The sequence below is a fragment of the Protopterus annectens genome, chromosome 9.part0 (genome assembly GCF_019279795.1).
Source record: "Protopterus annectens isolate FY-2018-M chromosome 9.part0, PAN1.0, whole genome shotgun sequence".
NCBI classification, from domain to species: Eukaryota; Metazoa; Chordata; order Ceratodontiformes; family Protopteridae; genus Protopterus; species Protopterus annectens.
Genome location: NC_056743.1, coordinates 214,982,581 through 214,997,986, shown reverse-complemented (window position 1 = coordinate 214,997,986; position 15,406 = coordinate 214,982,581). Strand labels below are relative to the sequence as shown.

Here is a 15,406-nt window from a genome sequence, read left to right as displayed (position 1 = left end):
TATATTTGCATTTCCTGGCTCAATGGTTTTACAGGGTGAACTCAAAAAAGTTATCAATTTATAAACTGCTGGCTTCATTTTAGGGTGACACAGAAGCACAATGAGTAGCACTGCCACCTCTCAGAAAGAGGTTCTCCAGTTTGATACTTAGCTGTGGTCTCCTCTTTGCAGAGTCTGCATGTACTCCCTGCATCTGCATAGTTTTTTTCCAGCTGTCCATTCCTCCCACCTTCCAAAACCATGCAGTAAGTGAAATTGTGTCCTGAAATTACCAGTAGGTATTCATTTAGAGTGTGAGTGAGTGAGAATTGATGTTCTATGATAGATTATCACCATGCTCAGAATAGGTCTCAGTGCATTGAAATAGCCCAGTGGCTGCTGGGATAGGCTCAGGTGTTCCAGAGACCCTGTAAGGTATAAAGAAATGTATTAGAAAATAAATGGATAGATTATTTTATTTTAGTATCCTTCAGATTTAGGGGGTTGAATAAAGTAATATATTACAACAACAATACTGGTTAGGCTAAACATCACAGTTTAAATATTAATTCTAAGCTTCTCTGCTCAGATTTCCAACTGATCCTTTGGTTACAAATTTTCTGTGTCTATTTCTTGCATTCTATAAACTCTGTACATTTCCAGCATGTTTCACTCACAGAGATAACTCCATCATTCTGATTTTGCTCTGTTACATGCCATTGTCATAATTAAAGTGTGTTTATTTCTATTTTGCATACCTTAGCAAAATTATTTCCTTTTCCACTGCTTCTGCAAACTTGACTAACTGGAGAATATTTATTTTATCATACTTATAGCCATAGCTAATACAGAACTTATCAGTAACAGGTTTCTCATGATCTATATGTTTCTCATTCCTCTTATTACTCATTTTACTTTTTTCATTTTTTTTTAGTTTTACAGACAGTTTTAACTCTTCTATAAACTCTTTTAACTATTAAATAATTTTACTTGCTCTGCACCCACATCAGTAATTTTATTTAGTATTAAATCTGATGCTCTCTATAATCTGTCTCTTTTCTGATATTTTCTGATACCAAACATTGTTATATCATGTAACCCAGACTCATGTAAATCACCAAATTTACAGTATTTGCCATAATTCTGTAACTCAGTAATATAAACATCAGCAGGCTCCCTGAGTCTTATGATAGCATGAAGAACAAATTGTAGATAAATGGCACAGATTTCTTTGCATCAGAACTAACTCTGAAACTTTTATTTTCCCATAGCAATATCCGATATTTTCTCATCTCAAAAGTCAAAAGAAATGGTAAACTTTCTGAGCTTATTCCCCTGCAACATGCAGAAACATTCTACAAGTTACCATTTTAGGCTTTGTGGATATTCTATTCAAAATTACGAATAACTTGAACTTGGTGCTTGAAGGGTTGAAAGGGTGGCCTAATGGTTAAGGTGTTTGTCTTACAAACACAAGGTGCTAGGGTTGAGTCTCACAAGGGATACTTGGCTAGGCTTAAAATGGCTCGCAAGGGAAGTTAGCCTAGTACTAACCTATAATCTCTAGAGCTACATGCTCAAGTTCTGTTGAATCTCAGGATCCTCAATTTTTACTTCTTGGACAAATTGCCCTGGAGAGAGGAATCATGGTAGGTAACAATGCATCGTTTCTCAAACGAAAGACAAAATTTATTGGTGACTACTTTTAATACCATGTTACAGCTGATTACTGTAAATACAAGTAAGACAAGACAGAGATTGTACGCAACCAACTTTATCAGTTTTACTTTCTTTGTATTGTTAGCTAAACCAAATATTTTAAAGATATGCACACTTGCATATTTTACATGTAGTAAGCACTGTTGAAAAATATAGGAGAAACTAAAAGTTACTTTTGTCAAGAAATGTAATAATCCATGCCTCATTACTTGGTGCTAGAAACTAAAACAAATGTAAAGGAGGGAGAGAAGAAAAAGCAGTTTAGTGGGTCTGTTTGAATCTGAGAGTGAATCTGTGGTGAAGCAGTTAGTGTTGCCACATAGGACATGGCTTTCTGGTGTCCAGTGAGTTGCTTTCTAAGGAGGAATTATCCATGTGTGCCACACTGCATATCTTTTTGTGCAAAAAGATTGGCTATTTTGAATAAAAAATGAACAGTTGTCGTGGTCTATGGCTATATATTTTGTTAAATACCATTTTATAGGATTCATCTTTCTCTCTCTCTCTCTCTGTCTATCTGTGTATGTATGTGTATATATATATATATATATATATATATATATATATATATATATATATATATATATTATATATATATAGATAGATATATATACATATATATATATATTTGTCATTTTTTTCATAGACTGCTAAGGTCAAATGTTCATGACCATATACAACCTATTCATGTAACCTAGGGAAATACTGGGAAGATTTGCCTCACTTATTGATAACAGCTACACTGCTAATCCTGGAGTAGATTTAGGTGAATAATAATGTAAGTTCAGAGCTTTGGAGTATTCTTAACATTCAGCATTTCTGAGATGAAGAATTCCCAGTACAACAGGATCCTTTATAGCCCTTAAAGCAAGACAAAGATCTTCATGTAGGAGTCTGGATAATGAAGAAAATAGAAAGAGGGTTTTTAAACAATCTGGGTAACTAAGGGGACCAAACTCTTTGATTTTCTTAGAAAACTTTGAGGTCTTTCCAGTTGGATTACAAGTTAGGAGAGATATATATGCCAAATAGTGCATTATGTACAATGGTTGGCTTAATAAGGGAAGAATGCAGGTGAACTATGACATTCCTGGATCTAGACAATATACCACTGGTGATTAACTGGACAGAGTAATAAGATTTACTTTCTGTAACTGATATTTGGAGACCAAAAGACAGTTAATTGGCAATGAATTCACCATAGTATTAAATGACAGTATTAACTTAATCAGAGTTCCATTTATGTGATAATCAAAGGGATAAACTTATTTCCAAATACAGCCATACTACATTTTACACCAAATGTTGATTCTATTCAGCCTCTCTTGGAGAATATAATAACCTTTAGGGGAATCAATCACTGCACCAAGTATGCAGCCATTTGCAAACTTTGTCAGCTACAAACCCTGTATATCTCTATTCACATCAAAGCAATAGAGTCCAAAGATAGGACAACCTAGTATGTAGCTCTGGGCCACTTCACAAATGGCTAGTTTACTGAATAAGAAGATACCACTAGCTTCCCCTCTATGTGTTTGATCTAAAAAACAATATCCTTCCATATTATTTTGGGGATGGCAAACTTTTTATATGAACCATGTATTCTTTCTCCTTTTATAAAATGTGTTTATCTGTGAATTCCATCACAGGGATTCCCCGTGGAATTTCCTTCTATACCTATGCCTACCAGTGACTTAAAAGACTGGGTCAGCAGAGAAAAAGGCACTTTTGAATTTTTTTAGGTCTTCACACAAGGATATTGCATCGTCTTTGGATTAGTATCTAAATGTAATTTAATTTACGGATTGGCTAGACCTAATTTTGAATGAAAATATGACAGTATGGGGGTATCTGTTCAAGGAGGATATATCAGATGTTGTGCAGATGACAACATTACTAAGGATAAAGAATGAAACTTGGACAATTTGATGCAGGCATTTGGTATTAATGAAAAGCCAGAAACACAAGGTGTGTATATTGTTGGTTGTGGATGACTACAAGGTATATATTGTTGGCTGTGGATGACTACAAGGTATATATTGTTGGTTGTGGATGACTACAAGTTGACATCACATAATGGATGCCATCCAAATTTTGAGTACAGGGATTAGTAGACATGGAATTCAACTATCCCTCTCAACTGTCCAGATCCTCACAGAATGTACAGATTTTCACTTCATGTTTTTTGGTCTGTTCCTCATTGTGGTTGTGGTTGTCTGGATTTTTGTGACAAATCAGTGAGGACTGAACTCACTAAATAGTAACAGGCATTTGAGTTTCAGACTTCATATCCTTCAGAAAAATGCATGGTAACACGAGCTTTTATTCTAGCAACTTTCTAAGTTTATACCAGCAATATTTAAAAATTGTCCAGATTTTTTTTGTGTTAAGAGGTTGAAAGCTATGAATTTAACCTATGCAGGTACCTAGTATCGTCCTCAGTTCACACCAAAGGGATTTGATGTGTTACAGTGATGTGGTATTTTATTTACTACACGCAGTCGCAAAGGCCCCAAATCCACTACAGGGCTAGTGGACACTCCGCAGTACAAACACTAGGTGTAGGTTATTGTCAATATTGATGTATGTAATACCCTGACCCATGTGCAAAAAATGGGATAAATATGTTGTAAATGGATGAATGGAAAGGCCCCAGATAAGGGACATTTTTTAAATAGTACTCTTAATTAATTTGAAAGGTAAAAGAGGCATTAAATGACTTACCAGAAAATCAAAAAAATTAAGGCGGGTAGGGCAAAAATATGATGAAAGATCAAGGACATTATACAAAAATTTGGCTAACTGAGTGGTATGCCCTAATGTATGTATGTATGTATGTTGTCAGTGGAAAAAGCTCCAGCACTTTTGCGACCACTTTACAAGTGAACGAATGCTTAAAGTACTTCGTGGCTTCACTGGAGTCAGAAAATAGGACAATATCCTGAGATTCAGTAGTCCAACAAGCACAGAATAAGTTCTAGTGAATAAGTCACGATCCACAATTTATCCTGATATTCTGAGCTGTAAACGGCAATCTAATACATATCGGCCGCGTAATAATTATACCCCCAAACTACAAAAAAACCAACATATTTACAACTTTGCTTTTACAATAATGGCACGGCTTGCTGGGAAACGTAGTTTGTTTACTCCATCGTCTTAGGACTTTGTCTGAGGAACTATAATTCCCAGCACGCCCCAGTTCTAAAGCTCTACTGAGTTAGATTTGGGTGAAAGGGGTCCAACTATTAACAGTCTTTCCTGTAGTATCTGGAGATACTGATTTAATATTTGTGAGTCGTAATAAATCATGAGTTCGTACACCAATGTTCACGGAATTAAGCGGCCAGCTTCCCCGAAACAGGTAACATGTACTTGATAGTGTCAGAGTTAAGTGAATTGTGTGCTTTTTCTGAGGCCTACGTAATTGTAGACATTTCTTTGGTTGTTTATAGATGGGTTATGTTAAAGTTGTCAATGAAGTCTGGGTTACGTAATCATATTATACAAAGATTTTTTTTTTATCTCTGTAATGTGCGTAGTTTATTTCTTTTTTAAGATGGTTGGTATTGTATGCGTTACTGTGAGAATTAGCTTTTGCTTAGTGCAGCCCAGTTCGCATTGGCAGACACGTTCAGCCACATTTGAGCAATTGGTGGTGGGTTTTTCTAATGCACACAGTGGGAAGGAGACACGTTGCTCCAATCTGACATGCTTCGCATCTTTTACACATTGATCAAAGTCCCTTGAAATGCTTAGTGGTATTAGAACACATTTGGTTGTCAGTTGCATTAATAGGTACTGTGCTGTAGCTGTTTATTTTCAGTAGGATTTGTAACTTTGGTCACTTTAGAATTGTATCTTTGATGGTAGTGGACCACACTGAAGAGTTCCTAGTTCTGTAGTGCATTTATTCACATTTGTCAGAGAACTCTGTATTGTGCCGAGATGTATCCAGATGTTTGGAATGTTAAGTATTCGGTCATTATTGTTATGTGTGGACAGTTTGTGTTTATACTTAGTGTGTTTTAGCTAGATTTACAACTTGGGGTGCATTTAAATTGTATCCTTGATAGTAGATTACACTGGAGAGAACCCTGCAGTGTATTTCTTCCCATTTGCCAGAGAACATTGTATTATGCAGAGATATATCCTAAAGTGCAGATGCTTATATACATGTCCAAAATGGTATAGGATCGTAGGTTACTAGGCAAATGACCCTAGGGCCTTTACAAGCCTAGCCAAGTTTTACCCCTATTTCCACTATCAGCACCTATCACCCCTGTCCAAGAGGGACATAGGTGTAACCCCTTGTCCAAGAGGGACATAGGTGTAACCCCTGGAGTGAACTAATGGTTACCCATCCAATCGTCCAGATTGTGTTTGAAGAGGGCCAATAAAGGGACTCTGCTTGACATCAAGCAGGAGTTTGGTCCAAAGGTGTGGTAACATCTGGGAGACAAATCTGTCCCTCCAGCAGGTTCAGGTTAAGTAACACATGTACCATTTGATTTATGGATATGCAGCGTTTCCAATAAAGCAGGATCCAAGATTGCCATATATGCAAGGCAGAGATCACCTCTGAGCAGTCTGTATGAAACAGAATAGACTGAAGACTTTGAGTTTTCCTTGTGAGGAACCTTTGTGGTCTCTCCAATTGCTGCAGGTGCTTGGAACGGTACATACCAAAAGGGGCATTGTACTCCGTTATTGGCTTGATAATGGAAGAGTACAGGGAGGTTATAATTTCTTTTTTTTCTGGAGACAGTGCCCTTACTTGTGAGATAAGCAATGTAGAATGCCCTTCTTACCACTGTGGAGACATGGTAATCAAAGGTAACGTTGCTGTCAACCTGTGTGCCCACGTCTCTCACTACTGAGTGCGTATTTAGGGTACAGTTATTGATGGTGGCAGTTAACAGGAACATCATTCTTACCGAAAGGGATGGTAATACGTTTTTTTCCATTAAGTTTAAAGCCATAACCTTGGCACCAGTCATTTGTTCGTGTAAGACCCTCTTGTATGACTTTGATATCATTTGCAGATTCTATGACCGCTCACATTTTGCAGTCAACAGCAAACTTTGTCAGCCACAGACCATTAGTTTTAGCTTGAACTTCGGAGAAATAGATTCCAAACAGTAGAGGCCCCAGGACTGATCCTTGTGGAACACCACTGGTTACAGGTCTGCTGTTGGAGGTGGATTCCCCAATTTATCAGTGAGCCATTTAACGACCCGTCTAATGATATATGGGTTGATGCCTAGCTGGATGAGTTTATCAATTATACCTGAGTGGGGGATGGTGTCAAAAGCCCTGACTAAGTCTAGGTAGTCTGTGTGCACAAATTTCCTTTCATCAAGGGCCTTGGTGACTGTCTCGAAGAAGTACAACAGATTTAACAGGCATGATCTCTCTTTGACAAATCCAAATTGAGTAGGGTCAAGTGTTTGGAGGTTACCAATGTCTGTTGATAAGGTCCATGCTGATTCTCTCCATGGCCTTGCAGAGAAGACTAGTCAGGCTGATAGGTCTGTAGTTCCCAGGGTCAGTGGAAGCACCACCTTTTGAAAGGGGATAACGGTGGCCTTTTTCTATTCGGCTGGGATGAAGCCAGTGAGTACACTATGATTGAAGAGAGCACCCAGTGGTGTTGCTATGTTTGAGCCCATGCAGGACGCAGCCTGGGAAGTTATCAGGTCCCATGGATGCTGTGTTTTTGACCTTAGAGAGGGCGTTCTCAACCTGCTTTTCAGAGGTGCAGGGTAGAGGACAGGTGTTAGGGATGTCTTGGGGTAAGTGTGGCAGGGAAGGGGGGGGTGAAGTTTTCACAGAACCTGTCTGCTGACAGGTTAGCAATGTCCACAGGCTTGGTATATGTATCATTAGCTACAAGTTCGGCCCAAATCTGAGCCTTTCCTTTTAGGTTACAGATGCAACTAAAGAATGCCTTATGGTTGTTCTTAGTTGAGAAAGTTAATTTGGATTTGTAGTTAGGTTTGGAGAACTTTACAAGGAGTGGTGTTTGTTTTAAGCTGATGAGATAGTGTTTCCAGTTTGGGGCTCACTCCATCTTAGTCTTGGATTGCAATTTCTTCTTCTTATTGTAAAGCCTGTTAATGGTAGTTGTCCACCAGGCAGATTTGCTCTTCCTTGAGGAGCTTGTTTTGGTCCCATCAGGTACGGCCACCTCAGTGTAGTTGTTCAGGTGTTTGTGTAGAACTCTGCATAGTTGCTGGTTCCATCTGAGGGCAGAGGTGCAGTGAAGCTATTGATACCGTCCCATAAGAGGTTTATAGGTGTGTACTAGGCTAATGGCCCCTGGAGCCTTTACAAGCCTAGCCCATAGGATTACCCTGGCATCATGCCAAGTGACCGTAGTTTTCAGTGCCTCTGTCGAGTAGAGTCACCCCTGGAGCCTTTACAAGCCTAGCCCATAGGATTACCCTGGCATCATGCCAAGTGACCGTAGTTTTCAGTGCCTCTGTCGAGTAGAGTCACTGGAGTGATCCCCAGGATGAATTTTCTATTTCCCATCCACTCGTCAAGATTTCTCTTGAAGAGGGCCAGTGAGATGGTCTGTTTGACATGTATGGAAGTCTGTTCCATAACATGGACAGTCTCTGGGTCATGAACGTGTCCCTCCAGCACGTTCCATTGATTGTCGTAATGAGGTTGAGGTCTCTGAAGCGTGTGGTGCGGAGGGATTGGGATTTCTTTAGATGTAGCATTTCTAATAGAGCTGGGTCAGACATGGCTTTGTAAGTCCAGCAGAGATCGCCTCTAAGTAGTCGATATGAGACTGAGAATAGGTGGGAGTTTTTTTTGAGTCTGTCCGTATAGAACAAGTGTTTAAGGCCTAGGATTCTCTTTGTGGCCTCTCCAGTTGTTGCAGGTGTCAAGTGAGGTACATGCCAAATGGGGCATTGTACTTGATGATTGGCCTAATGAGGGAAGAGAAGAGGGAAGCAATGACCTCTTTCTTCCTGGATGCAAAACCCTTAGTAATGAGATGTGCCACACAGAAGGATTTTCTGACTGGCCACAGTGACAGTGTGGTGGTCAAAAGAGAGGTTGCAGTCATCCTGTGTTCCCAGATCTCTTATAACTCCTTCTGTGTTCAGTGGACTACCATGGATGTGTTAGTTCATGGGAGCTGGGTTTTTCCCAAAGGGGATGACGACACATTTTTTGCTTTGAGCTTAAGGCCATGGTTCTGACACCAGTCGTTCTCAGTGAGGCCTTTCTGTAGGATGTCAACATCACTTGGGGAGTTAGTAATGGCTCCCAACTTGCAATCGTCTGCGAACTTTGTCAGCCAGAGTCCCTTCGTGTTGGACTGGAATTCTCAAGTAGATACAGGTGAGGACCCAGGACCGATCCCTGTGGGACTCCACTCGTGACTGGTCAGCAGTTTGACTTGGCGTCGCTACTTTCACACTGTGGGTTCTAGCTGTGAGCCCGTTTGCAACCCACATAGTGATATAGGAGTTGATGCCTAGCTTAGTGAGTTTTTCTATGATTCCTGAGTGGGGAGTGGTAAAAAGGCCTTGGCCAGATCAAGGTAGGCTGCATGAACCATCTTACCTTCATCCACAGCTCTGGTGACTGACTCAAAGAAGTCAACCAAGTAGAGCAGGCATGATCTACCCTTCACCAAACTTTGGATCCCACACAGTTTGGTTTTGAGATTTCCTATATCCTTGTTTATTATGTCCATGATGATGCGTTCCATAGTTTTGGATATCAGACTTGTCAGGCTAATGGGGGCGATGGTTCCCAGGGTCTGTAGTCGCTCCTCCTTTGTGGAGAGGGATGACTATAGCAGAGCGCCATTCGGTATGGACAAAGCCTGAGGTGAGTCTGTGAGGGCACACAGGTTATAATCTATTTTGGAGACGTTGTTTTTTAGTTTAGTTTGTTCATAGGTTCATACTAGGCTATCTGCCCTAGGGCATTTATAAGCCTAGCCAGAATGTGTTTGGCTTTCGCCACCCATTTTAAATTTATTTTGCTATGCCCTTTTTCGAGGTTAGTATACTGTGCCTCTGTCTAACAGTAACACAGAAGTGATACCCGGGGTAAACCTACGATCTCCCATCCACTCATCAAGATTCCTCTTGAGGAGAGTCAATGAGGGACTCTGCCTAACCTGGACTGGGATTTTATTCCAGAGTGAAGGGAGCCTCTGGGTTATGAATCTGTCCCTCCAGCATGTCCTATTTATTTCAGTGCTGAGGTTCAAGTCTCTCGAGCGCGTAGCTCGATGGGATTTGGATTTTCTGAGGTGCAGCATGTCTATTAATTCCGGGTTGGACATGACTTTATATACGTCAGGCACAGATCGCCTCTGAACAGGCGGTATGCCACTGAGTAGAGCTGGAGTTTCTTTAACCGGGCAGCATATGGCATCTGTTTGAGCCCTTTGATCCTCTTGGTGAGGTACTTTTGGGGTCTTTCCAGTTGCTGCAGGTGTCTGGTAAGGTACATCCCAAAAGGGGCATTGCACTCAATTATGGGCCTGATGAGGGATGAGTAAAGAGGCACGATGACCTCCCCTGATCTAGATGTGAATCCCTTCATGATTAGGTGGGCTATATAAAATGTTTTTCTAACCACTTTGGCCACGTGGTTGTCAAATGAGAGATTGCTATCAACTTGGGTCCCCAGGTCCCTAATTATTTCTTCTGTACTTAATGGATTACCACCTATGTGGTAATTTGTGGGCACTTTGTTTTTGCCAAGGGGGATGACTATACACTTTTTGGCATTTAGCTTGAGGCCATGGCTCTGGCACCAGTTGTCTGTTTCTATGAGGCCCTTTTGGAGGATGCTTGTGTCGGCTGGAGAGTCGATTATGGCGCCCACTTTGCAGTCATCTGCGAACTTGGTCAGCCACAGTCCTTCCGTGTTGGCCTGTACCTCCGAGAAATATATACCGAACAAGAGAGGTCCCAGGACTGAGCCTTGTGGGACACCACTTGTAACTGGTTTGGAGTCTGACATGGCTCCAGCAGTTCTAACCATGTGGGTTCTGTCCTTGAGCCAGTTTGCAATCCATCTAGTGACATAGGGGTTTATATTTAAGCTGGTGAGCTTATCTATAATGCCCGAGTGGGGTATTGTATCGAAGGCTTTTGCGAGGTCCAGGTAGGCTGTGTGGACCACCTTCCCCTCGTCAGTGGTCTTGGTGACTGTTTCAAAGAAATCAACCACGTTTAAGAGGCAGGATCTGCCCTTAACAAAGCCAAACTGGGTAGGATCCAGTGTCTGTAGGTCCCCAGTATCTTTATTTATGAGGTCCATGATGATCCTTTCCATAGCTTTGCAGACCAAGCTATTCAGGCTTATGGGGCGATAGTTTCCAGGATCCGTTGAGGCACCACCTTTATGGAGAGGGACCACTGTTGCTGTACGCCACTCTTTGGGCACATATCCTGTAGTAAGGCTGAGATTGAACAGTAGTTTTATGTTTGGGTTTAGCTCTTCTTGGAGTTCATGTAGGACGCAGCCCGGGACACCGTCTGGTCCCATTGATGCTGTGTTTTTTGCTTTGGAGAGGGTGGCTCTTACCTGAGCATCTGAGATGTCAGGGGGGCAGCACTCTGCTGGGATAGATGTTTGCCCTTTTGGTGGGGGGGGAGTTTGCGCTGAACCTGTCAGCTAGGATGTTGGCAATGTCTGTGGGTTCAGTGTATTTTTTTGTCATTTTGGACTAATTCTGATCATATCTGGGAATTACCACCCAGGTTCCTAACATAACTAAAGAAAGCCTTGTGATTATCCTTAGTGTCCTGTGCAATCTTTCTCTCGAAGCTGGCCTTAGACAATTTTATGAGTGCCCGTAGTTTTTTGCTAATACTGATCAGTGATGCCTTCCCTTTTTGGGATTTGTGTGCTACGGGGGTGGGGTCAGGTGTTAGTAACTTCGAATAAAACTGATTTGTGGTCAGGTCTCACCAGGGTAGACTTCACAATGGGGGTGCTACAGTGGTCCTCCATAGTGGTAAGCACCAGATCAGGATGTTGGCTTCCCTTGTGGGGGTGTCATCTAACTGGTCCAGAGAACTGGAGTTAATGAAGTTGAGGAACCTTTGGGCAAGTGAGTTTCCGCTTGACTAATTTCCCCAGTCAGTGGATGGGGAGTTAGTCGCCCAACCACGGTGATGCGATGTATCTTGATGGACTTAAGTAGATCCAAATAGGCAGAGTGGGTGTCCTGTTTCATGTAGGGGGGTCTTGTAGCTGGCAGTGACATGAATAGGTGTCCTAATCAACAGTTAATTGAACCTGAAGTATCTCCAGGGAACCATGCTGTCTAACCAGTCTGGAAGTGTATTTATCTTTAATGTGTATTGATGCACTGCCTCCTTTAGTTTTCATGCCTTCAGTTTGTGGTCTGAAAGTGTGGAAGGAGGCGTAGCCCAATATCACTAGGGTGCTCTCCACAGCCTTGAGCCAGGTCTCCATGATTGCACAAATGGCTCTTGTCTTCCAAGGTGAGGACTGCTTCCACTGAATGCAGTTTCTTGTTAAGACTCCTAGCAATTAGCAGCAAGACCTTGAGATTGTTCTTATGTCAGGAATTTTGTCCTCGAGACACTGCCTACAAAAGTCACTATGGGGGTGGCAAGAGCCTTGGCCAGTAGCCAAAATCCCAGGGGTGACAGATGAAGACCATCTCTGGCAAAGCATCGAGGTCTGTTGAGCACGTCATCCCAGGCTAACAGGTACTGTATCCCCTTGGAATGACACCAGAAACCAAGTCAGTCATTTTCTTTTTGCATTGTGGCATAATCCTAGATGAAGGTAAAATGCTGCTTAAGGCTAGGGGCATACCAGCCTGAGACACATAGTCCGAGACCTCAATCATGTCTCTCCATATAGTCTAGAGAGGCACGTTTAAAGTCGTTCACACCAACATGGACTATGATAGTCATAACAGTACCTGATGTTGAGAGTCTTGAGTGCATGTGTGATATGGCAAATTTTGGCACCTGAGAGACAGCTGACCATGACCTTCTCCTTATCCAGCCTGGTAAGAGGGTGTCTCACAATGGAATCACCTATGACTAATATGTTTGGTTTTGTGTTTTGTATTAAGGGCTTGACAGGCGAGATACATGTATGTAAGCTATGTGTATTATGTTCTGCAGAGGAAGTATTGTATGTAGTGTGCTTGTGTTTGGGAAGTCTCTGGTGTTTAGGTTTGTTTCTGGTGAGGACTTCCGCATATGTAGGGATGTGGGTTTGGGTGGAGTAGGGTGTAAGATGTGCATGCTGACGACTCACTTATTGTTCTATGTACTGACGTGTGAGAGAGCATGGATTCAAGGTTCTTAATATAGTTGCCTCTCTCACGCATTGAGTTTGTGTGGTAAAACTGGTCTAACAGCTTTTGTGTTATCTGATTGTCTCTAGGCTTGACAGCATAAAACTATTCAAAGTTTGTAAATTCCTGTATATTATTGCTAAAAACTATTCAAAGTTTGTAAATTCCTGTATATTATTGCTAGAATTTCCTTGTGTTCTGACTGAGTGCTTTTCACACAATCTGGAAATATACAGCTGATAAGTATATTTTTTTGGCACTTTTAACTGTTCAGAGTTCTGCACTACCTTAATTTTTGCTTGACTGAATTATTTATGTATTTGCTGGCATTGTTTTCTGATCTGTGCTGAAACTGGTTTTCTCCCACCGTATTCTTGTTCTGTTCTTAAAGTTGGTGGCTTTTGCAGTTGTCCACCCTACTGTAAATTTGATCTGGGGCACTCCGTCCCATCTCTTCTCATTCTACCTAATACAGAGATCATTTTGGAAGGCCAACCCCCTTAGTCCCTTAACCTGGAATTGTCTTCTGTTCCTGCTGTTTCCCTTTTAACTTTATATATAAAAAAGACACTTTATGCAGCTGTTTATATTTTTCTAATTTGTGTTTCTTCCTACTACTGTATTACTTCATCATGCTTTGCTTTTTCCTGCTACTTGCTGCCTGTTCTCTAAAGTGTTCAACTGCATCTTTTCTGTTGCATTTATTACTGCTTGTTTATAGCCTGTCTAAATTGTTAAGTGTTATTCTAAGCTCTTAGTTTTGGTTTAAGCACTTGGGCTTTAGGCCCACCCCTTAGCTCTCCCTGGCCTTTCTCCCTCAGATTCTGACAAATATGGATGGACAGTTTCCCCCAGTTTCCCCTGCCAGTCTGGTTAATATGGGCATCCTGAGACAGTATAGCAACTGCCTCATATACACTGACAACCATCTACTACCACCACCTAGGAACACAATTTGTGAGAGATGCAATTGCATTAGGAACCTATAGTCCAAGCTCTCTCTCCTTCAAGCCAGTATATCTGGCACTGAAAAGGTTGTCAACACAATCACTACACCTCAAACACCACCCACACCTACACAACACACGCCTACATATGCGGAGGTCCTCCACATAAACATACCCAAACAAAGGAGACCTCTGAGGCAAAAACGCACACGATCTCCACAGCCCTCCACACCACGTACCACGCATAGTCCACACACCTGTGCCTCACAGCCACTAAGGATTCACCATAAACCCAACATATTAGTCCTAGGAGACTCCATTGTGAGACACAAAGATGCGCCTCTCACCAGGCTGGATAAGGAGAAAGTCACAGTTAGTTGTCTGTCAGATGCTAGATACTAGGTACTGTTATGACTCTGTCATAGTCCATGTTGGTGTGAATGACTTGAGACGTACCTCTCTGGACTATATGAAGAGAGACATGATTGAGCTCGGTGACTGTGTCCCAGGCAGGTATGTCCCTAGCCTTAAGCAGCATTCTGCCGTCACCCCGAAGGATGCCCTAATACAAACAGAAAATGATTGACTTTAACAATTGGCTTAGTTTCTGGTGTCATTCCAGGGGGATGCAGTACCTGACAGCCTGGGAAGATATGATCGACAGACCTTGATGCTTTGCCAGAGATGGCCTGCATCTGTCTCACCTGGGCTTCAGGCTTCTGGGAAAGGCTCTTGCCTCCCCTACAGTGCCTTTTTTAGGAAAAGTGATAGGTTAAAACTACCAACATAAACATTTCATGATAACACAAATTAAAGGTCATGCTGCTAAATGATAGGAGTCTAAACATGAAAATGCACTCATTGCAAGCAATCCCATTCCTGGAAAACGCAGACATCTCTGCAGCCACAGAAACCTGGTTCACAGCTGCGGAGAGCACCCCAGCCTTACCTGGTTACTCATCCTATCATACATTCAGACCCCAAACTGTGGGCAGTAAAGCCAAAGGAGGTGGAGTTTCAATATACATTAAAGACATATACACCTCCAGGCTGGTCAAACAGTGTGATGCACAGGAGGCACTCCAGGTGCAGTTAACCATCGACAAGACCCCTATTCAAATTATAGCTAGCTACCAGCCCCCAAAATCTGACTCAAGATGCCCAATCTGCCTATTTGGACCTGATCTGCCTATTTGGACCTGTTTGAATCTATCAAGATTCAACCCTTTACCCTGATCTGGGTGACTTTAGACTGGAAAAACTAGTCATACCAGAACAAAATGCCCAGAGATTCCTTGATTGTGTCCGTGCAAATGCCTTGGAACAGCTAGTCGATACCCCCACAAAAGGTGATAATGTCTTGGACTTTGTATTTCCAACACGAGTAACCACTGCAACATCCCTCCTCCCTGGTAAAATCCGACCACAA

General features: G+C 41.7%; 1 protein-coding gene across 2 annotated transcripts in view; it reads left to right on the top strand.

Moving 5' to 3' along the window:
- The first annotated feature begins 4,873 nt into the window (after positions 1 to 4,873).
- Positions 4,874 to 15,406, top strand: part of CCHR9.PART0H11orf58 (chromosome chr9.part0 C11orf58 homolog) — a 284,231-nt gene continuing 273,698 nt past the window's right edge. Inside the window, exon 1 of one of the 2 annotated variants that reach the window (XR_006366214.1) lies at positions 4,874 to 5,062. Coding sequence is in view for 1 of the 2 variants with exons in the window: in XM_044082772.1 (XP_043938707.1) it covers positions 5,009 to 5,062 (54 nt within the window). In the remaining variant the exon portion in view is untranslated. The remainder of the gene's footprint in view (positions 5,063 to 15,406) is intronic. The other variant, XM_044082772.1, reaches the window with a different exon arrangement.